This window comes from Cnephaeus nilssonii (genome assembly GCF_951640355.1).
Source record: "Cnephaeus nilssonii genome assembly, chromosome: 3".
NCBI lineage: Eukaryota > Metazoa > Chordata > Mammalia > Chiroptera > Vespertilionidae > Cnephaeus > Cnephaeus nilssonii.
Genome location: NC_137074.1, coordinates 102713476 through 102738071, shown reverse-complemented (window position 1 = coordinate 102738071; position 24596 = coordinate 102713476). Strand labels below are relative to the sequence as shown.

At 40.3% G+C, this 24596-nt stretch overlaps 1 protein-coding gene across 1 annotated transcript; it reads left to right on the top strand.

Annotated features, from left to right (window-relative positions):
• Nucleotides 1-1919: 1919 nt before the first annotated feature.
• On the top strand, nucleotides 1920-21872 carry SELENOT (selenoprotein T). The gene is made up of 6 exons (XM_079763055.1): nucleotides 1920-2149; nucleotides 10821-10931; nucleotides 11482-11608; nucleotides 17192-17279; nucleotides 19524-19675; nucleotides 20527-21872. Exons 1-5 carry the CDS (start codon nucleotides 2013-2015, stop codon nucleotides 19646-19648), a joined length of 588 nt encoding a protein of 195 aa, XP_079619181.1. The 5' UTR covers nucleotides 1920-2012; the 3' UTR covers nucleotides 19649-19675; nucleotides 20527-21872.
• The last annotated feature ends 2724 nt before the right edge of the window (nucleotides 21873-24596 follow it).

Sequence of the window (24596 nt, the reverse complement as noted above, 5' to 3'; positions counted from 1 at the left end):
TTGTTATAGGTATAGGTAAAGTTTCTAGGTATAGTTCACAATTACAATTCAGCACAATGCTGACTAGGAACAGTGAGAGTGGGTATACTGAACCTGTTTCCAACTGAAATGGGAATTTCCTGGTATTCTAATGTTTCAAATTAATCATGATGTTTGCACTTTTTGTTACATACCTTTTATCAGATTAAAAACATTTCCTTCAAGGTGCTGAGAAATTTTGTAATTATTGAGTTGAATTTTATCAAATTCCATTGAAATATATTTTTCCTCTAATTCATTATTACAAAGAATTTCTAATAGGTTTTTTTAATTAAAAAGTTATTGTACCATTGCCTAGTTGGTGTGGCTCAGTGGATAGTGTCTTCCCATATACCAAGAGGTCTCTGGTTCAATTCCCACTCAGGGCACATGCCCAGGTTTTGGGCTCAAGCCCCAGTAGGGGGCTCGCAGGAAGCAGCCAATAGATGTTTCTCTCTCATTGATGTAGCTGACCTTGGTAAGGACAGAAACTGTCATTCATCCTCTCTCTTTCCCTTCCTCTCTCTCTAAAGTCAATAAAAAAACATTAATAATTTAAAATTTTATTGTACCCTTAAATTATCTGATCTTTCTTATGATGTGTTTTTTTTACTACATTAACTTAAATCTGTTTCTCTTACTCCAAAAGTTCAATTCCCATTGATACTGATTAAGATATGGGTTCCTATTGTCCTAAGACATCTAAGGTTTGTATTAGTTACTTAATGTTTAAGTGAGCTCAAATTAATTGTTGTGCAATGTTTTCAGACTTGCACTACATCCTTAAATTAGGAAAAACATTTTGATCATGTACTACATTTAAGCTATTGAATATGAGGAACTATGTACATACATTTATTGAGAACTTCCTATTCAACTGTTCCTCCAACTCATATCTGATGTATTTCATGATTGCAATACCTGGGCTAAATGAGCCAGAACTACCAATGCTTATTAATACTGAGACTTTTTTTTAAAGGTATGACCAAATTTTCCATTGGCACCCCCGACACTCTTCCCAAATCATCCAATCAAAGCCCAAATAGGGCCATCTTTCTAACACCCTGTTACTGAGACTGCCCTTGGTTCCCCCGGTGTGTGTTCCCCTTTGCTGCAATGAATAATATAGGAAACTTTTCCAATTCCTGGTGTATTCTTGGACTTCAAGGTTTTGACAGGACCAAAAGACTTATTAACTAATGACAATAGATTAATTTTGTTTTGGTCCTGATTTGAATAAATGAACAATAGAAAAGTGAGTATTTACTAAAACAGGAGATATCTGAACACTGACTGGATATTTGATATTAAAAACAGTAACTTTTTTAACGGTGGGATAATGGTATTGTGGTCAGGTTTTTATTTTTAAAGACTAGTGGTTTTCTATTTTTTTTTAAAATAAGTACATGCTTAAATATCTATGGCTGAAATGATGGGATGATATTTGCTTCCCTGGGGGGAGAAGTTAGAGCTATAGACAATCAAGATAGTAAAAATACCAGTAATTCTTAAAGGTCATTACGGTCATTCTGTTCTGGTATACAATTGAAATTTTCCAAAGTTCTTTTTTTTAAAAAAAATTATTTTACGAGAGAGCAATATTATAAGATCAAATGAAACTCCATAGCTATGAGGGCCTGGGCTTCCTCTTTTCTCTCCCACACTTGAATCAAGTCTGTGTGCAGAACCCAGGTGTGCCAGGAGCTACCATTAATGGGCTACTCGGACATCCCAACCAGCTGATACTTTCCCTCCCTGCTTCTCCCTTCTCACCCAGCGGCTACGCACACAACCAAGATGGTGGTGCCGGACAGTGAAACAAGTCATTCTCCCTCTCGGCGCATGCGCAGGAATCGGGCCGCGCAGGCGCATCCCTGCCCTCCTCCCCGAATTTGGCGGACCGCGCCTGCGCCGTGGAGCTGCCCCCGGCTCCTGCTGGGCCTTGGCTGGCTGCAGTCTGACTGCGAGCGGCTCTAGGGGCTGGCTCGAGTAAGATGAGGCTTTTGCTGTTACTCCTGGTGGCGGCGTCCGCGCTGGTCCGGAGCGATGCTTCGGCCAACCTGGGCGGCGTGCCCAGCAAGAGGTTAAAGATGCAGTACGCCACTGGCCCGCTGCTCAAGTTCCAGATTTGGTGAGTTCGCGCGCCGCCCCGCAGCGCCTCTGCTCGATGTCTCTCGCTACGCGAGTCCGCGGCTTCGCGGCCTAGCGGGCTGGCCCGCCCCTGGAGGGGGCGATCCGCGCCGGCAGCCGTCCTCAGCCTGCCTTCCCCGGGGCCCTTCCCCGGACGGCCACGCCTGCCTCCTTCCCCCCAAGCACAACTGCTCACTTCCATTTTGGTTCCTAGAATGGGGGGAATGCGGAAGGGAGGGCCTGAGCAGGTTGGATACTGAAAGGCGAGGACGTGGGGACACTTGTCAGTGCCGAGGACCGGTCGGCGGGGTCCCGCCAATGGCGGCCCCCGCTGCCTGCGGAGCCGGGCGTGAGTCGGCGCGGCGCTGGCGGAGGCGCTCCTGGGCTCGCCAGCCGGTTCTCTTCCCCTGCCTTCCCCAGGGTACGCCCGGCAGCCTCGTGCCCCGCCAGGTGAAGGTTAATGCGGGTCGTGGAGGGGACCCGCGAGTGAGAGAGACCTTTCACCTGCCGGAGCCCCGGAGGGAGGGCGTGGGCTCCTGACAGCCGGAGGGCGGGGAGCGGCGGGAGGCCGATTCCCGGTGTGCAGTTTCCGAAGTGGGAAAAAGCAGCACATTGCTCTTCTGACCGCCGTCTCTCCGGGGCAACGGGATCTTCACCCTCAGGTTCCCTACACCCGCCTCCAGAGAGTTGCCTTTGTACCTTTCAGGTTTTCTCTTGTGCATTCAGAGACATAGAAAAAAAAAATCCCAGCAGTTTTCGACATTGTACTTTAAGTGATTCTGTTGTTACCAAGTTATGTATTAGAAGCAGAGCAGTAATGCAGTATAATAAGGTAAATGGGGTCGGAGGTTTGAAAGACTCATTAAATAAACAAATAAAAATCGTAAAAACACAGAAATTAGAATCCTGTATCGTAAAAAGGTGACTTTTTAAATATATATATATATATTATTGATTTTTTTATAGAGAGGAAGGAAGAGGGAGAGTTAGAAACATCGATGAGAGAGAAACATCGATCAGCTGCCTCCTGCACACCCCCTACTGGGGATGTGCCCACAACCAAGGTACATGCCCTTGACCGGAATCGAACCTGGGACCCTTCAGTCCGCAGGCCGACGCTCTATCCACTGAGCCAAACCGGTCAGGGCTCATTTGAACTTTTGATACTTAATTTTTGTTTCTTTTTTTGCTGTAAGAACAAACTTGTCCCAAAAATCTATTAAGAGTGTTCATTTGCAGTCACCCTGAGCATATTAAATACAAAAGTGCTTTAGGTTTGTTTTTTGTTTTTCATGGCTAACTAAGGACTTTATTTCAAACAAAAATTAAAAAATTGAGAGCTATTTCTCTGGGTGTGGGAAGGTTATCAGGGGAAGGAATTCCCTGTGGCTAGGCCAGTACCTTCCTGTAGGGGAGGGGTTGTGATAATCCTTCCTGGCCCCTGTGATGGGGAACGTTAGTAAGTGCAGAACCCTCTGTGAGCCTGCCTGTCAAGGGGAACAGTCTGGGACCCGGGCTAGGAGTCAGTCCCTGGGCGGGAACAGTCAGGCAGCGAGCAGCATGGCCTAAGGTGAACCACAGGATCAAGTCGTCAGTACCAAGAACCCACTCTTCCCCCGCTCTGGGATCTAGAATAGATGAAGAAGATGGCCTGTGGAAAGAACCGCTCAGACCCTGGTGAGGAGAAAGGCCCAGTGCCCTCACATTTGTCACCTTTCTTCTCTGGGCGGCAGTGAGTCCTGGAGTTTGTCAGGTGGTAATACTGGACCCCACACCTGGCTCTCCCCTGGCAAGCTCTACAGTCACCACATGATCCTGTGTGTGTGTGTGTGTGTTTAAATATGTAGATGAGAAATAACTTTATTAATTGCCCTATCAAATACAGGTAAATTTAGCTTGTTTGTTACTCTCCCCCTCCCCCTGAGATTAATCTGTATATAGTAAGGTGAATATTGGTTTTGATGGAATCTTTTGGACATTCCTTTGCAAGATTGTTTGGGAAAGGAGAGGAAGCTAAGACAATTGAGGATAAATATGTGAAAATTCTATTTGAAATCTGAGTGCTGTAAAATGCAGTCGTTCAGTAATCACCACTGTTAACAAAAGATAACTAATTTTTACCTTCCTTTCAGTTGCTTTTTTCCCCTTATTTTATATTTCTTGAGTACTCTAACTTTAGTTCAATAGATCATCTGTTAATTGTACACATTTGTAATTGCTAATAGAACAAAAGAGCAATACAACACACAAATGAAATTGAAGGGAGAAAGATCATTGTGCAAAATAGCTTAAAACAAACTTTCCTATTCTACGATCAATATTTTTTCAATAAATAATTGTTCAATACTTGCTTGTGCCAGGAACAAACAATCAGTATATCTCACATGATGTTTACTTTACTCTCTCCCCTCTTTCCCCTTCCTTCCCACTCTCTCTGAATATCAATGGGAAAAATATCCTGGGGTAAGGATTAAAAACAACAACAAAAAAGAATAAGAAGAAGAAAAGGGAAAAGTGGGTTGGTTGGCACCATGAATTAGGAGACTGAAAAACATGACAGACTTTAAAAACCACAGAGTCTATTTGAAATAGCATGGACAAAGGATTTTTCTGTATTTCCTAAATTTCCTTTCTATTCATTATACACAAATCACCTAATTTATATGCAAGTTCTTTTAGAAAAGTATTGTGAAAAATATTTTAGATTGAGCAGTTGAGAAGAAAGTTTACTTATGTATAAAAAAGTTGACTCCATAAGTAAGATATTTCGTATTACTAGATTTGCAAAGTGATTAGGACTTAACTTTAAGATTTTTTTCAAAGTTTAAATTTACTTTTTAAGGACCTTTGGCCCAGGGGCAGAAGGAATGGGCAGCTATTGCAACATTTTTAGCATGTTTAGATACTGATTTGTTGGTTGTATACTAGAAGTCATAGTTTTATTCACTGACCCAGAAAGAATGGAATAACCTGAAAGATATGGGTATGATAGTTGCTATGGAATGACTACTGCTCCTTACCATGTATGTTTGCCTTTAATTTAACATTTTGCCCACCTCGATAAACACTATGTATGTTTTATATCCTGTCAGCAGTCTTGATTGCTATTTCAAAACAGAAAAATTGTTTTGAGCCCAGCCAGCATGGCTCAGTGGTGGAGTGTCGACCTATGAACCAGGAGGTCAGGGCACATGCCTGACTCGATCTCCAGTGATGGGTGTGCAGGAGGCAGCTAGTCAGTGATTCTCATTATTGATGTTTCTATCTATCCCTCTCCATACCTCTCAGAAATCAATAGAAAAATATTTTTTAAAAAAGAAAAAATTATTTTGAGGAAAACAATTATATAGGAAAAAAGTTCCTTGGTTTTTCTTTATGAGTCTGAAGGCAAATATAGAGAAGAAAGTTTACTTATGTATAAAAATACGGTGTTTTTTATTTGTCTTGTAAACTGCTTCATTTTTCAAAATAAGAAAGTTACAGTTTTAAAGTCTTTTTTTGAATTTCAAGGTTATGGGCTAGTTTCATCTGGAATTTGGTGCAAAGATCTGAGACATGGGACTGGGATAACTGAGGATAGAGTCAGGCTTCTGAGCACAGTAGCCAGACAAATGGGTAACTAGTAGGAATCTGCCAATAGTGTTGTCTGCACATAGACACAACTCTCTAGCTGGGGCTCTTAGGCTTCCCTTGGTGAAGGATTGGACTCCTAGAGCAAATGTGACCCACAGGCTTAGGTCTCCTTGAGGGAGAGTCTATGTCTTCACCATGGAAGAACCTCAGAGATCTCTGCCACCAGGAGGCCAACTAAATGAGCAATTGACTGTGGCATTGTGGTCAAAGAGAACTTACTTCCTGGACACAGGGAAGGATGGCTCTTGTATTATCTGATAGTTCTATTGGGATCTAGTGGGAGTGGCCCAGAATCTCATGTCATGAAGTCTGTATTCTAGTCTCAGCCCTAACTAAGGTTACTCACCACTACCTACCCACTGCCTAATATAATGCTTGACACATAGTGGGCATTCAATAAATATTTGAGTGAATTAATAAATGATACATGGATGTATAACCATGGAAAAGTCACTTGATCTCTCTGGGCTTCATGTTTTTCCGTTCATCTATAAAAAAAGAAGTTTCAACTCAATTAGGTCTCTAGTTCTGAAAATACTGCATTAAAAGTTAGATACTGTTATTTTAAATAATCAACTTCATTGTAAATACCAATGCAAACTTGGGCATTGAACTCAGGTGGCATTTCTTGGTTTCAAGGTAGATAGGTACCTAGGTAATCTAGATTATTTGTATAATAGAAGCATCATTAAAATTTCGTACAGAAAACACAGTTGTGGCAAAATAAAATATTTGGTGAATCTAAGAACAGTAATAAGAAAATATTAGATAAGGTGAATGCTTAGTTAAGATAAGGTATCTAGAGATTTGTAAGTTCTTTTAAGAACTTAGCTATGGAGATTTGTCTCCTTTTGAAAAAATTTCTTACTTTTTAGTGACATAATCTTTCATGAAATTTTTATTCTAAATATAGAGGAAGTATTAATTGTTAAGAAAGACTGAATTTCTCACTTTTTAAAAGTGAGTTTTTTTAAGTTGAGATCCATTGATAGTTGGACTGTCCCACCCTGTCAGACATAAACTTGATGCCCTTTTCTTGGGTTGATGATGATGGTTGGCATTTTTCATTGATGACAGTGTAATTAAAAAAGCTGTCATCTGAGGTTTTATTCTACTATAACTTAATTGCTAATCCTGCTTTTTCTGTACCAAGTGGTACCTTCATTGCTTTATATTTATGTGTTCCTTAACTTAGAACTTAATATATTTAACTACTTAACAATCTTACCTGAATTTGTAAGCTCTTCTGTTGCTATGATGGTACCATCCGCCTTCCCCTTCCCAGTTTTACTGAAGTGTAATTGACAAATAGAAATTGTATATACTGAAGGCGATGATTTGATATACATATACAAGGTATGTTGTGAAACACTACAAAAGGTTAGTTAACACATCATCATCTCACATAATTATCTTCGTTGTGGTGAGAACATTTAATATCTATTCTTAGCAACTTTCAAGTGTACAGTACAGTATTGTTCATAATAGTCATCACGCTGTGCATTTGGTTCCCAAAATTTATTCATTTTAAAACTGGAAGTTTTCATCCTTTCACCAGCATCTCCCCATTTTCCCGACCCCCACTACCTGGCCACCACCAATCTACTTGTCTATGAGTTCAACTTTTTATCTTTTTTAGAAATATTTTTATTGATTTCAGAGAGGGAGGGAGAGGGAGAGAGAGAGAAACATTAGTGATGAGAGGGAATTCATGGATTGGCTGCCTCCTGCACACACACACTAGGTTGATGCTCAACCACTGAGCCACACTGATTGGGCAAGTTCAACTTTTTTAGATCTTACTTATATGTGGAATCTGTAATAATTGTGTTTCTCTAACTTATTTCACTTAGCATAATGTGGTCAAGGTCCATCCGTGTTATTCCAAATGGCAGTGTTTCCTTTTTCTTTGGCTGAATAATATTTCATTGTATCATATGTACCATGTTTTTTAAAAAATATTTTTTTTATTGATTTCAGAGAGGAAGGGAGAGGGAGAGAGAGATAGAAACATCAGTGATGAGAGAGAACCATTGATTGGCTGTCTTCTGCGTGCCCCCTACTGGGGATCAAGCCCACAATCGGACATGTACCCTGCCCAGGAATCAAACAGTGACCTCCTGGTTTGTTGATTAATGTTCAACCACTGAACCAATGGGCTGGGCCTGTGCCATGTTTTCATTCATTCATTCATTCATTCATTCATTCGGCATGGTTGTTTCCATGTCTTGGGTATTATAAATAATGCTGCAATGAACATGGGGGTGCAAATATTTCTTAGAGATAGTGATTTAATTTATTTCAAATATATACCCAGGAGTGAGGTGGCTTGATCAAATGGTAGTTCTATTTTTAATATTTTAAGGAACCTATGTACTGTTTTGTAGTGGCTGCACCAGTTTACATTCCCATTAATAGTGTACAGGGTTTCCTTTTCTCCATGTCCTTTCCAAACTTATCTCCTCATTATTGATGATAGACATCCTAGCAGGTGTGATGTGCTATCTCATTGTGGTTTTGATTTGCATTTCCCTCGTATTTAGTGATATTAAGCACCTTTTCATGTACATGTTGGCCGTTTATTCAACTTCTTTGTCTATTTTTTAAAAAATTCCTCACTTTGAGGTTATGTTTTATTGATTTGAGAGAGAGAGAGAAAGAGAATGAGAAAGAACCATCGATGTAAGAGAGAAACATTGATCAGTTGCCTCCTGTATGCACCAGATCAGTATTGAACCCGAAACTTAGGTATGTGCCCTGATTGGGAATCAAACCCACAACCTTTTGGTGTACAGGACGACACTCCAACCAACTGAGCCACCCGACCAGGGCCTTTTTCCTAATTTTTTGGTTATTGAGTTGTATGATCCTTATATATTTTAGATATTTACCTCTTATCAGATAATTTGAAAATATTTTCTCCTGTAGGTTGCCATTTCATTTTGTTGATGGATTCCTTTGCTGTGCAGAAGCTTTTTAGTTTGATATAGTCCCACTTGTTTATTTTTGCTTTTGATGCCTTTGCTTTGGTGTCAAATCCAAATAATAATTGCCAGGACTGTTGTCAGGGAGCTTTCCCTCCTATGTTTTCTTTTTAGAATTTTATGATTTCAGGTCTTTAGTTCATTTTGAGTTGATTTTTGTGTATGATGTAAGGTAGTGATCCAGTTTCATTCTTTGCATGTGGCTGTCCAGTTTTCTCAACACCATTATTTGAAAAGACTGTCCTTTCCCCATTGAATGTTCTTAGCTTCTTTGTTTTAAATTAATTGACCATATATGGGTTTATTTGTTGGCTCTCTATTCTGTCCCCATTGATCTGTGTGTCTGTTTTTGTTTTTTTATTAATCCTCACTCCAGGATACTTTTCCATTGGTTTTTAGGGAGAGTGGAAGGGAGAAGGAGAGACACAGAGAGAGAAACATCGGTGTGAGAGAGACACATCTATTGGTTGCCTTCCGCATGCACCCTGACCAGGGCCAGGGATCCAGCCTGCAACTGAGATACATGCACTGGATCAGAATAGAACCTGGGACCCTTCAGTCCGTGGGCCAATGCTCTATCCATAGACCCAAACTGGCTAGAGCTGTGTGTTTTTATGCAAATACCACACTTTGTGTGTGTGTGTGTGTGTGTGTGTTTACATTTGAGAGTACATTTATTAAAGTTGGGGACAGTGAAACAAGGAAGGGCTTAGGGCAGAAGAAGCAAGAGGAGAGAGCCTGGGTGGGGCTGCTTTGGCTCACTGAGAAATAAAAGTCACAGTGAAAAGAAGTGAGCCAAGACAGGACGGCTGTCATCCCATTGAAAAATCAGAGAAAAGGCAGCCTTGGAGACAGGTTCAGGGGGTTAGCTTGGGAGGAGCTGCTACTGCCCATTGCTCGTGGTTGCAAGTCTCTTGGGGACCCTTAGAATTTAGGAGATGCACACCTGCGAGGGAAGAAGAGGGAGAAGGGCAGGGTGCTGGGGTACATCTGGGAGGGAGAATGCACCAATATCATACTGTTTTGATTACTCTGGCTTTGTAATATAATTTGAAATCAGGAAGTATGATGCCTCCAGCTTTATTCTTCTTTTTGAAGATTGTTTGGGCTATTTGGGGTCTTTTGTGGTTTCATAAAATTTTTAGGATTGTTCTATTTCTGTGAAAAATGTCATTGGAATTATGGTAGGGATTGCATTGAATCTGTAGATTGCTTTGAGTAGTGTGGACATTTTAACCATATTAATTCTTCTGACCCATGAACATGAGATATCTTTTTATTTGTGTCTTCAATTGCTTTGATCAGTATACTTTTTTCCTCTCTTACATATGCACTGGTGGCATTCTTCCCTTTTTCTTGTCGGGCAGCATATATCATATCCATAATCTAATAGTTCAGAGATTTTAATCAAGTTGATTGGGTGCTGATGACTTAATTTCTGGAGTAATGGTATGGATTACTATCATATTGTTGAAAATTATCTTCCCAATCTTTGTTTTCCTTCACAAAGTGGAATTAAATTTTAAAGTCAGAAGGGATCTAAAAGTTATTTAAGTTCCTCTTATTGTGATTAAGCAGGTATGTTTGCCCAGTTAGGGGCAGAAGGGGAATATGAACCAGAGTTTCATGTCTCCTGCCTTGGTATTTTTTTAAGTTTCTTATCCCCATTTTTGAAAGTCCCTATTTCAGATGAATAAGTTGTTTTTATTTCAGTGTTTATGTAATCATTGATTTTTTTAAAAAGCCAAATTGATTAGAGAGCTCAAAGTACAATGACATATGTGAGTAGGTATTTGCTGTTGATCAACAGTAACCCAAATCTATAAAGTCTAATATACTAATGGAAGGGTTTACTTGAGGGTGAGGTAACTTAAATATGTGAACTTTGTGGGGAAAAACCTCCCCATACCCATTATCCAGCATCAGTCATTATTAATTTGTGACTGTTCTTGAGAAACACTTTTAATCTTACTAATTTTAGGCTTTGTCCAACTGCTAAAGCAATCTAGGCATATTTTAAACCACTTAACAGGAAGCTCTTTTGTTTTTCTGCAGTGTTTCCTGAGGTTATAGGCGGGTGTTTGAGGAGTACATGCGGGTTATTAGCCAGCGGTACCCAGACATCCGCATTGAAGGAGAGAATTACCTCCCTCAACCAATATATAGGTAAGTAAATTTTAGTGACTTAGGAGGAAAAGAATTTGACTTCATAAACTTTTGTGAAGTGGTTCAATTAACTTTCTTGGTTATTATCATTTCTTAGTTGGTTGTAACAATACACAGAGAATACGGTCATAAAAAGCAAATTTAGAAGAATTTTTCTGTGGAAAGGAGAAGAGGAGAATCATTTTCTAGATGACAATTCTTCAAAAGATGTGTTTTTCTGTAATTGTTATTATGGAGAGAGACCATGAACTCCCACATTTTTATAGTTAGTCAGTGGCATAAAATTCTATACTGTTAAAATAATAGTATTTTTTAAAGGCCAGTGCTATATAAGTAATCTTATAAGTGAATTTTTGATTGATTTAAAATATATAACATTTTTATTTTAAAACTATTCAATAAACTAGTCACTATCTTTTTCACTAGTTATAATTAGTAACTTTTAAATTTGGTGTCTAGAAAATGTCGGTACACATACATTGGAATTAATGAAATTTTGAAGTAAATGAGAATTTGCAGCTTCTGATGAATTTTTCTTTTCTCTTGATAGACACATAGCATCTTTCCTGTCAATCTTCAAACTAGTTTTAATAGGCTTAATAATTGTTGGCAAGGATCCTTTTGCTTTCTTTGGCATGCAAGCTCCTAGCATCTGGCAATGGGGCCAAGAAAATAAGGTATGTAACTTAATAGCTTTGACAACTATAAGTTTTTAGGTTGTCACTGAATATGTTTTAATGAGTTTTCCTTTTGTTTTTAAAGTACTTATTGCTGATTAACCTGTTTACATATATTTTTTCAACTTAAACCACTTTTTATCTCTGGGCAAGGCACTTAACCTCTTTTGGCTTTAGTTTTCATATTTATGTAAGAATAAGTTGTGTGTTTTTTTAAATTTAATAAATCTTTATTGTTCAGATTACAATTGTTTCTCCTTTTTTCCCCCCATATCTCCCCACCACCCGGTTCCCACCCCCCCCCCTCTGCCCTTACCTCCCCGCCCCCGCTGTCCTTATCCATAGGTGTATGATTTTTGTCCAGTCTCTTCACGTACCCCCCACACAGACACCCCTTTCCCCCTGAGAATTATCAATCCACTCCCATTCTATGCCTCTGATTCTATTATGTTCATCAGTTTATTCTGTTCCTCAGATTTTTAATTCACTTGATTTTTAGGATCACTTGTTGATAGATATGTATTTGTTGTTCATAATTTTTATCTTTACTTTTTTCTTCTTCTTCCTCTTCTTAAAGAATACCTTTCAGCATTTCATATAATACTGGTTTGGTGGTGATGAACTCCTTTAGCTTTTTCTTATCTGTGAAGCTCTTTATCTGCCCTTCAATTCTGAATGATAACTTTGCTGGGTAGAGTAATCTTGGTTGTAGGTTCTTGCTATTCATCACTTTGAATATTTCTTGCCACTCCTGTCTGGCCTGCATAGTTTCTGTTGAGAAATCAGCTGATAATCGTATGGGTGCTCCTCTGTAGGTAACTAACTTTTTCTCTTGCTGCTTGTAAGATTCTCTCTTTGTCTTTTGCCCTTGGCATTTTAATTATGATGTTTCTTGGTGGGGTCCTCTTTGGATTCCTTTTGTTTGGGGTTCTGTGTGCTTCCTGGACTTGTAAGTCTATTTCTTTCATCAGGTGGGGGAAGTTTTCTGTCACTATTTCTTCAGATAGGTTTTCAGCATCTTGCTCTCTCTCTCCTTCTGGCACCCCCATAATTCTGATGTTGGTATGCTTGAAGTTGTCTCAGAGGCTTCTTACACTATCTTCAACTTTCTGAATTCTCTTCTTGCTTCTCTGGAGGAGTGTTCTTTGCCTCTTTGTATTCCAAATCTTTGAGTTGATTCTTGCGTTCCTCTAGTCTGCTGTTGGGTCTCTATATAATATTTTTTATTTCAGTCAGTGTATGTTTCATTTCTAGTTGGTCCTTTTTCATATCCTCGAGGGTCTCATTAAATTTATTGGCCTTTTCCATGAAATTCTTGAAAAACCTTATAACCGTGGTTTTGAACTCTATATGCATTCGTTTGTTCTCCTCCATTTCTTTCGTTTGGGATCTGTTTCCTTGCCTCCTCATTTTTGCTGCTTCCCTGAGTTGATTGGGTAGCTTTGTGTACTAGGTGTCTTATTGGTTCAACGGGTCAACCTCCCAGTTACCTGAGATGGACACTCTTGGTGTACCCCTTTGTGTACTGTGTGTATAGACTTGTTGTAGTTAAGTCTTGATTGTTGTTGGTGTTACTGGGAGGAATTGACCTCCAGGCCAATTGGCTGTGAGGACCTGCTGTGTCTATAACGGAAGAATTGCTGTGCTGGAGACATAGTAGGGCTTTGGTGCTCACTGAGTCTGCCTCTTGAATGTGTCCCTTATGAGAGTGGTTGAAATCTGGTGTTGTTTCACACCGACCACTAGATACACTAGTGTCTGGATCTCCAATGGGGTGCAGATCAGCTACTGTCTGAGGCCCCCAGCAGGAGCTACAGCAAGAACTAGTTTTCTCCTCTTTGCTTGGGCGGTTTTGGAGCAGTCTGACTGGAGCTGCAGTTAATTTGGTTAAGCTGCCACAGAACAGGCCATTTATATGCAAAAGCCGCTGTGTGGAGCCTTGGGTGGGTTTTTAGAATGTGCGGGGCAGGGTCTCAGGGCGGGGTGGGTCTCAGGGCGGGGCAGGGTCTCAGGGCGTCACTAGGCGAGGGCGTGGCAAATGGCAATGGCTACCATCAGCCGTCTCCGCTTTTCCGCCTTTCCAAGTCCCCGCATCCCGCGTTCCAGCGCAGTAAACACTGATTGCTGGGCGCACCTCTGCAAAAAAGTCACTCTCACTTTCCGACCCAATGGTCGAGCGTCCAGCTTCTCCCCGTAGGCGTCTGGGTCCCCCGCGTGTCCCCAGAAACTGGATTTCAGAGTGTCAGAGTGATCGGGAGCTTGTCTCCCTTCGGGTTGAAGCAAAGCCGCACGTCCAGTCACCCGCCACCAGCCTGATTCACGCGCCTCCGTACCTCAGCTTTTCAGCGTTTGTGCTCCTTTCTCTCCTTAGTTGTGAATCTACCACTCAGCCAGCTTTCCGTGGTTCTGGGTGGTAGACATTTCGTCCTTTAGTTGTATTTCTGAAATTGTTGTACGAGGCGGCAGTTTAGTTGTTTAACTTTGCCGCCATCTTGGTTCCTCCTCTGATTAAGTTTTTTTATTATTTGAAGGATAGGGAAGTATTACTTTAGTAGAACCTGGACACAGTAATTTAAAACCTGATTTTGATTGTATAATTAGGCTAATCATATCCGGCAAGACATAATATATATATATATATAATATATACATAATCTATATATATAAAAAGCCAGCAACAGGAACGCAGGAATGACCGATCACTATGACGCCCACTGTGGCCAGAGAACTGGCCCAATTTGGGGGTGGGGCCAGCCGGCCAACCTCCCGTGGCCCCTCCCCCCAGCCAACCCCACCCCTGATCAGCCTCTTCCACCCCGATCGAGGGAGGGGCAGCCGGCCATGCCCCCCCGCCGACCCCACCCCCGATTGGCCCACCCACCCTTATTGTCCTGCAGCTCCTCTCACAGCCGGCCTGCCCCAATTGGGGGTGGGGCCAGCCAGCCACCTCCTGCAGCTCCTCGCCCCAGCCAGCCCTGCCCCCGATAGGCTCACCCACTTCGATCAGAGACGGGGCCAGTTGGCCAATCTCCCACAGCCCCTCACCCGGTCGCTGACCCCCACTGGCCCTCCCCCACCCAAATCGGGGGTGGGGCCCATCGGCCAATCACCCTCGGCCCCTCTCCCGAGACAGCCCAGCCCTGATCGGGCCCCAATTGGGGCGGCTGGCTGGCCAATCTCCCGCCATCTCCTCCTCCGACAGGCCCAGACCCCACCCGTGCCCAAATTCGTGCACTGGGCCTCTGGTCCTATATAATAAAAGCCTAATATGCTAAGTGTCCGGTCGACTGGTTGGCCATCCAGGGAGCTGGCATGTCCCCGCTCCCTAGCCTGCCCCGGAGCCGGCAAGTCCCCACTCCTTGGCCGCCAGGGAGTCGGCATGTCCCTGCTCCCGGCCCGCCCGGAGCCTGCAAGTCCGGGGGAGCCAGAAAGTCCTCACTTCTGTCCGAAGCACGGCTCCAGTAGTTCCCTCCGCCGCCCCCCTTCCCCTCATAGCAGGCGTCATGCCTCTCCCGGCCACTCCGTGCCTGCATATGCAAATCAACCTCCATCTTTGTTGGGTTAATTTGCATACTCACTCTGATTGGCTGTGAGCGTAGTGGAGTGATGGTTAATTTGCATGTTTCTCTTTCATTAGGTAAGATATATATATATGCCTGTGCTTTCTTATCTACTTTTTCTTAGTTTGTCTCTTGAGTTCATGGGCCCAATTTAAACGTGTGTGTGTATGTGTGTGTTTCCATCATAACAATTATCGGACATCAGCAGGGTGTCTGAGAATTCAACTCAATTCTTGCACTTATCTACCTGGAGATAACATCAGATTCCACAGGTTAAGAATTCAGTCCAACAAGACACATCTCCTCCGCCCTCCTCTCCCCCCATACACACATACACACTATGGTATTTAGATGCTAGTTGCAAGCCCAAGTTGATACCTGTGCTTCTGATCAACTGGCTACAGAGTGGAGGTTCCTGCAGCCACCTTCATGGGTTTGTTTAATTTGCTTGAGTGGCTCACAGAGCTCAAGAGACACATTTTACTTACTAGATTACTAGCTTATTGTAAAAGGATATCTCAGAAATAACCAGGTGGAAGAGATGCATAGGGTAGATATATGGGAAGGGAGCATCCATGCCCTCTCCAGGTATACCATGCTCCTTGCATCGTTTTTCTTTTTCCTTTTGCATCCTATATAATGAAAGCCTAATATGCTAAGTGTCTGGTTGTCTAGTCGGCCATTCAACCAATCAAAGTGTAATATGCTAATGATATGCTAAGGTCACTCAACCGCTTGCTATGATGTGCACTGACCACCAGGGGTCAGATGCTCAATGCAGGAGCTGCCCCCTGGTGGTTAGTGTGCTCCCACAGCGGGAGTGCTGCTCTGCCAGAAGCCCTGAACCGGGCTCACAGCTGGTGAGCACAGAGGTGGTGGCGGGAGCCTCTCCTGCCTCCGTGGCAGCACTAGGGATGTCCGACTGATGGCTTAGGCCCGCTCTCTCCAAGGGCTCCCGAACTGCAAGAGGGCACAGGCCAGGCACTGGGCCTCTGGTCTTTGCATAAAGGTTCACCAACCTGGAAGCTCTTCAATCGAGTCCTTTTGGGTTTTTGTGGCAACTTCATTACATAAGCATGATTAATTAAATCATTGGCAATTGGCAACTAATTTGGTCTCCTGTCCCTCTTTTCCCTGAAACGGAAATGTCCAATGCTCTAATCACCTGGCTGGCTTTCCTCTTTTCTGGCAATCAGCTCCATCCTTGGGTACTGTTCAAAAATCACTTCATTAACATAAGAAAAGACACCTTTCCCGTTCCCATCACCCTGGAAATTTCAAGGGTTTTTAGATGCTCTGTGCTATAACTTGGGAAGAAGACCAAATACATATTTCACAGTTTGACTTGAAACGATTTGTTTGGAACATGGGCAGGTTGTATTGAAAACATGGAGTTGCTGATTGTTGCATCAGTAGTCTCTTGTGAATTCATTCATTATATTATAAAAATGGTCAAATGAACCCTTCTTACACTGGTATTCTTTTGTTAAACTTACTAAGACTATTAAGAGATCTCTAGAAATTCTGCCTCTACATTATGAATATCCTATATAATAAAGAGCTAATATGCTAATAGTCATGACAACCTCACGCCGTAATGACCAATCAGTAGGAGGCTGTGTGCGCAGCAGGTGTGGGTGGGCAGGGCTGCATGTGTGGTGAGGTGCACACGGGTGGACGGGGACGTGATGCTGCATTCCCCGCCGGCGGGGCTTGATGGGGTGGGGCCAGCTGGGTCTAGGTCTCTTCCCTTTTAATGTTCATGAATTTCATGCACCAGGCCACTAGTCATATATAAGTTCTTTAGCATGTGTGGAGCTGTGAATTAATATTGCATTTTTCTTTTTCTGTGTATTGTTATTGAACATATGGGATAGCAGTAATAGTTTGTATAGAAACTTTAAAAATAGAATTAAAAATAGCAATTACCAAAAAAAATGAGACTACTTAAAGGTTACTGTTTCTTAAGTTGTCATGCTGTTTTGATTCCATGCCTGTTGTACTTAATTATATTTTCTTCTAGGTCTATGCATGTATGATGGTTTTCTTCTTGAGCAACATGATTGAGAACCAGTGTATGTCAACAGGTGCATTTGAAATAACTTTGAATGGTGAGTTCTGAATAGTTTGCATTCTGTGATAAATTTTAGGTGATTTATAGTGAGCATCAGGCTTTTCTGCTTTTAATATGCTAAATCATCTCTTTATATTGGCCTCATCTACTCTCATGGCATTAAAATTACATCTGGCCTGGCCAGCATGGCTCAGTGGATTGAGTGTCATCCCATGCAGCAAGAGTCTCTAGTCCGATTCCCAGTCAGGGCACATGCTCGGGTTGTGGGCTTGATCCCCAGAAGGGGGTGTGCAGGAGGCAGCCAATTGATGTGTCTCTATCATCGATATTTCTATCTTCTCTACCTCTCCCTTCCTCTCTCTCTAAAAAAGCAATAAAAGCATATGTAAAAAAATAACATCTGTATGATGACGCCTGAATGTATAGCTCTACAGAGTTCTAGATCTCTCTTCTAGATGCTTCACCCAGAATCTTAAACTTCTATTCCCATATGCTTGATTATTTCTGCTTCCTGTAATTCCTGTATATTTCAATTTGTTCTTTCCTTGGCATTTCTCATTTATTTAATGGCACTATTATCCTTCTGCCCAATTGCCCATGTCAGAATGGGTAAAATCACTTTTGCCCTTACTCTCCATACCCTAATGGATTACCAAGTCTTCTCAGTTCCACTTTTTACATTTCTCAAAAATCAGTCCCCATCCTTAGGTCTTCCATCTCTTTATCTTCATTGGCACCACTCTAGTCTAAGCCACAATTATCTTATTCCCCTCTAATATATTCTCTAACCAGAGGTTAGCAAATATGGCCTATATTTCAAGATAACAATAGTTTTTATACATTCTAATTGTTTAAAAATAGCACAGGAATATTTGTGATACACAGAAATTATATGAAATTCAAATTAGTGTTTAGTCCTAAAGTTTTGAGTTTCATCAATGAAAAACATTTAGAAATTTAATTTTATCTCTCTAGTTATAAAAGAACCTATATAATATCCTTGATTTTGCCTCTTGATCCATAAAGCTGAAAATATTTACTGTCTGGCTTCTTATAGAAAAAATGGCTGATACCTGCTCCAAATAGAGTGATTTTTTAAAAATGCGTATTTCATCTTCTTGCTTCACTGCCTCAAATTCATTAACTGTCTTTGTTCTCAAAATAAAGACCAGAACATTGAACATGGATGGCAAAAAGGCCCTGTATGATGTACCTAGGGATCAGTAAACCAAGACTTTGTGGACCATATCTTATGCTGCATGTTTTATAAACAAAGTCTTATTGGAACACAGCCATGCCCATTCATATATGTATGCTTTCAGGCCACGAGGAGAGTTGAGTAGCTGTGACAGACTGTATACCTTTTTGAGCTGAAAATGCTTACTATCTGTCGCTTTGCAATTTGTTGATCTCTGACTTAGTTCCTGCCTACCTCTCCAGCCTCCCTTATACCACTCTTCTATATTTCACCTGTCACTTTCTTTTTTTTTTTTTTTATCCTCACCTGAGGATGTATTTTTCCATTGATTTCCATAGAGTGTGGAAGGGAGGGAGGAGGGGGAGAGAGAGAAACATCAATGCGAGAGACACATCAATTGGCTGCCTTCCGTATGTGCTCCCATGGGGCCAGACAACCTGCAACTGAGATACACACCCTTGACCTGAATTGAACCCATGACACTTTGTTCCTCAGGCTGATGCTCTAACCACTAGATATAACTGGCCAGGGCTCAGCTCTCACTTTTAATTATAATCTCCTTTTAATAATAGTAGTTGCGCCGTAACCAGGTTGGCTCAGTGGATAGAATGTCAGCCTGTGGACCAAAGGGTCCTGGGTTCAATTCCGGTCAAGGGCATGTATCTTGGTTGCAGGCCCAGGTTGGAGCTCATGCAGGAGGCAACCAATCGATGTGTTTTTCTCACATCAGTGTTTCTCTTTTTCTCTCTCTTCCACTCTCCCTAAAAATCAATGAAAAAATATCCTCAGGTGAAGATTAATCAAACAAAGTAAGTGCAATGACTCCTTTCCAGCCTCTCAGGTCTCCCTCTCATAGCATCTTCTAGTTTTAATTCTTAGTACACAATTGTGATTTTGTAGCTATTTGTATAGTTTTTTTCAATTCTCCTACTAGAATGTAAATTCCTTAAGAACAAGAAGCCTAATTCTTTTGCTCACATTTTTTATTCTTAGCTGTGTACATAGACAATAAATATTTGTAGAATGAATGTTTATTATAGAATCATGTTTAATTTTGAGGGCTGGTACAATTTATTTTTATAGATGTACCTGTATGGTCTAAGCTGGAATCTGGTCACCTTCCATCCATGCAACAGCTTGTTCAAATTCTTGACAATGAAATGAAGCTCAATGTCCATATGGATTCAATCCCACATCATCGATCATAGCCCCACCTATCAGCACTGAAAACTCTTGTAAGTATTTAAAAATATAAGAACTATGTATAGATATTAGTTTATTTGCATCAGGAATCAGTAAGATACTAGATATTACATATATTATCACTTAGGTTTCCATCTTGGGATTTAACAGATGGATGTTTTCTTCATTAAAATTTAGAAGAGATCAAATAAGATTGTATTAAGTTATCTTCAAGGCTTAATAATTGGGCTTATAATATTATTATTTTTTGACTATGAACTTCTAATGGCCAGAATTGATATATTATACTATTTGTTTATATATACACAAGAGGCCCGATGCACGAAATTCACGCACAGATGGGGTCTGTAGGCCTGGCTGGCAATCAGGGTCTTTCGGGGCTGTCTTGCCCAGTCCCGATCAGGGACAGGCTGGCCGGGGCCTGCCGGCTGCTGGACAGGGGGGAGGGACAGGAAGGAGGGACCACAGGAGGTTTGCTGACCCAGAAGGAGGGGTCGGGGGAGGTTGGCTGGCCATGGGAGGTTGGCTGTGGGAATGCACTGACCACCGGGGCAACTCTTGCAATGAACGTCTGCCACCTGGTGGTCAGTGCACATCATAGCAACTGGTCGACTGGTTGTTCCGGTCGGTCATTTGGTCGTAACAGTTGCTTAGGCTTTTATATATATATAGATTCTCTCCCTACCTTCAAATAACTAGTTCCTAAGAGTATAAAAATTCTTTTACCATGCTCAAGATAGAGAATTTATAAGCAAATATGTGTGAACGTGGAGAGGTATTAACTTTTGCTTAGCAGAGATGTTCTCAGTTCTTTTCTGATCAAGAAGTTGATTTTACGAGTGAAGTTTGAAATAAAATATTCTTTTTCTTATATGTCTTTCAGACATTAGGGGATTTTTGCAAGAGCAGCGTGACTGACATTATGAAGGCCTGTACTGAAGACAGCAAACTGTTAGTACAGACCAGATGTTTCTTAGCAGGCTCGTTGTACCTCTTGGAAAACCTCAATGCAAGAGATTTTAGTGCTGGCACATTTTGGAATTCTGCACATTCATGGAGTGCAATAATACTGTATAGTAATTTTTCTCCTCCCAATCCACTGAGTTAATAGTTTTCTAAAAATTACTACTTCTACCATTTTTCCTTAGTCATATTTGAAAAAATTGCAAAATGAGTTAGAATTTGATTTTTTTCCCCAAGGATGTCTGTTAAATCTGTTGTGATTTTATATGAATTTTCCTTTTGTATTGTTTAGAATTAATCTTTTTGGGAATAAGCTGAAGTTCTCACTTTATAAGAGTTTATCAGACATCTCTAATTTGGTCATGTCCTACTTATATAGGTTTCAAAATACTGCAGATTTTGAACAGTACATTATACAAAATTATGGGGGGAGATCCTATATGCAAAGTTCTCTAGCAGTTTGTGTGTGTGTATGTGTGCACATGCGTGGGAATACCAGAGAAACGACTAAAAGACCAACTGCTTTTAAAATCCTGTTATAGTTCAAGTGTCTTGCCTTGACCAATCTAATGAATTGATTAACTGGGCCTTTATACTAAACTCAATAAAAAGTAAGCAGATATAAGTTAAATAAAAACTTTGAATTTATTGCCCAGTGTACCTGTTAACGTTATATTTAACCGTCGTCTGTTTAAATTTTTGTTTTTGACTTACAGATAATTTCATTAGGGATTTAGATTCACAACAAATAATAGATCACTTACCATTTTTTAGGGTAATTGAAACTCGTCTCATTAAAGAAAGTTTAGTTGAACTTCTTTACAACATTAATATTAGATGAATGGAGATCACTTGTCTAATTTAACTTGCCTAACATACCAGAATTTTATTTGAGGGACAAAATTGAAAATTTTTTATTCAGTGAGTTTAATATCTTTTCAGAGTTCTAAAAAGATTATAAGAGTAATTTAGCAGAAGTAGGATCATGATGTAGAAAAAAGGCCATATAGCAACAGTCATAACATACTGCAGCCTCCATATAGGAATAAAAGTGCTAGTGGAAGTAAAGGGATTTATGGAAAAGTTTGGAGATAATTCAACATCAGTCCCCCAAACAAACACTTAGCACAACTGTATACTTTGTCATTAAATATTTGCTGAATGCATGTCTGGTAATGATCATGATGTGACAGCCTCGAGGTGGAACATGGTGACAGGAAGTTAGCCTGCAGAAAATTTATTAAAATGGCTTATCCTTTTCATTAAGACTGCAGACTGTTAACCTAATTTCATACAATTTAACCTGGGGATTTACAGATTTTTATTTTTGGGGTGTAATAACATTTTGTTATCTTCAACTAGGGCTAAAACCTTGTTAACTTGATTTGTACCAGCTCAAACTTCCTATCTTCTGAGTGTGTCCAGGGTCTTTCTTCAGCTGATGGACATTCCACTAGTGACAGTTAATCTTTCGGTATTTAGACCTTTCAACTTGGAGCCTTGGAAATGTTCCCATGTACTATATCTGGCAGGTCAATCGTGAAGAAACCGAAGATTTGATTAACATTTTCCATGTTTGCCCTGGGTGGATAAATTGTCTTTTAGAGAATAACTTTAGGTAGCTTACACTCTGATAAAACTCAGCTATTTTGTTGATATTCATCTCAATATTGTTTTATCTTTGGCCATATTTAAATCTAGGATTTAATGGAATTTTAGTGAAAATGGAAAGAATGACTATGAAAAGACTAATTTAAGGGAAAAGGGAAAGTTTAAATGAAGCTATTTATAATATAGTTTTATTCCTAACATTTCAGAATTCTAATTGCTTGCAAATTTGTGTGGCTCTATAGTTTATAAATGTCTATGTACTATATTAATTAGAAGACCATAGAACATGACAGCAGGTTTGCTAATGTTATTGGGGTTTTTACCACAGCTACTATTGTGGCAGAAATTATTTGTTAGATTAATAAAAAGAAGTTGGCAAAACATGGCTTTATACCTCAATATCAAGATGTGCAAGACAAATATGTTTTCAAAATATACATGTGGTATTTACTTATGGCACTAACATCAACAACAGCAGTTGATCAGCCTTTACCACTATCAAAATAAAACAGGATCCTAATGGTAATTCTTACTTTGAATGTTTTTAGTTGGGACTTTGTTGGCATTTTATCATTGTCATAATTTTAAATTTAGATTTAAAAATAGCCTAAAGAATTTTAAAGCATGATTTGATATTTAATTTTAAAGCTTTTAAAAAATCTTATGAGAGAAATGTGAGGGATTGTAAAGTTTGGAGCTTACCTCTCAAACATTGTGAAAATAAACTTTTATTAAGCTCATGTGAAAGGAACCCCTCCGTTGTGTAATTAAATCTATGCTAGAACACTTTATATGTTAACTGTATTTGGAAAATTTTATGTTGTAAAAATTTGTGTCCTCAAATAATGTTTACTTTATAATGACTTCTTTTTTTGTTTGTTTGTTTTGTTTTTGTTAATCCTCACCCGAGGATATTTTTTCCATTGATTTTTTTAGGAAGAGTGGAAGAGAGGGGGGGAAGACAGAGAAACATCGATGTGAGAGAAATGCATTGATTGGTTGCCTCCTGCACAAGCCCAACCAGAGCCCAGGCTGGGGAGGGGCCTGCAACCAAGGTACATGCCCTTGACCGGAATCAAACCCGGGACCCATTGGTCCGCAGGCTGACTCTATCCACTGAGCCAAACCGGCTAGGGCTATAATGACTTCTTAAACCAACCAGTGCTAACCCAAAGTCTGGCACTCAACTCCTACCACTCTTGGATCTTAAAACTACTTCCTCAGTCTGCAGTCCACTGTGCTTCAGTGTTGCTGAGCTGTCATCAGCTCTGGTGGCTTCTGTGCTGGGGGTGGAGCAAAAAGGAACCATTGCTCATCTTTACCCGCAACCTCCACAATTCCTGAGAAAGTCATACTATCATCTCTCTGTCGGGAGAGAAATAAAACGAGGGTGTTTTCCTCTTGACTGGTATAGACCATTTAATAGTTCTAGAAGAGAGAACAAAGTTCAGATATTTTTAAAAATTTCAGCCGAGGTTTTTTCTTCACAGTCCCTGGCTCCTTTTCTCTTGGCTGCAGAGAAGCAAATAGAAATAGATCTAGCTCTGAACAGGATCCCGAAGAAAAATATAAACTGGTCTCACCTACTTTATATCTTATGTGGGATGAATCTTATGTCATCCACTCTCAATCAAGATTTAATAGAATCTCTTCTGTTGCCTGGGTTAAGCAGGAACAAGATAAAAGGAAACAATTTGGTAACTGTAAGCATACTCCAGCAAGCAGTGGTTTTAAAAATTGAGTGTGCCTAAAAATCATTGGTACAAATCCCTGGATCCCATCCTTAGAGATGTTGATTCAGTTGGTCTGAAATGGGACCCGATAATTTGCATTTCAATCACGCTTCCTGATGGTGTGGATGCTCTCAGTCTGTGGTCCTCACTGAGGAGCACTGTTCCACAGAGAACTCCAGACTTAGGACTCACCTGGGAGAAAATGTAGTTCTATAAACATGAAGGAAATTTTGTACATTTGCTTTCATGTTTATAGAATAACTTAAGAACAAGAATTCAATAAAATTGGAACTCAAAAGAGAGAATGAGATGAGAGGAAGAGTGTTTCTTTTTTTAATGTATTTTTAAAACTTTCAATTACAGTTGACATATTATTTGATTTCAGGTAAGATGTTTTTTTAATTTTTTATTGAATTTATTGGGGTGACACTGGTTAATAAAATTATATAGGTTTCAGGTGTATAATTCTATAATACATTATCTATATATTGTATTGTGTGTGCACTACCCCCCAAGCCAAGTCGCCTTCCATCACAGATTATGTTTCTAAGGAAACAAGTTGAGGACTTCATTGTTCCAATTAATTTATGTGACATGTTTTTTAACCTTTGGTTAGTATTTTGGATCTTTTTGGATGGATGTTTTA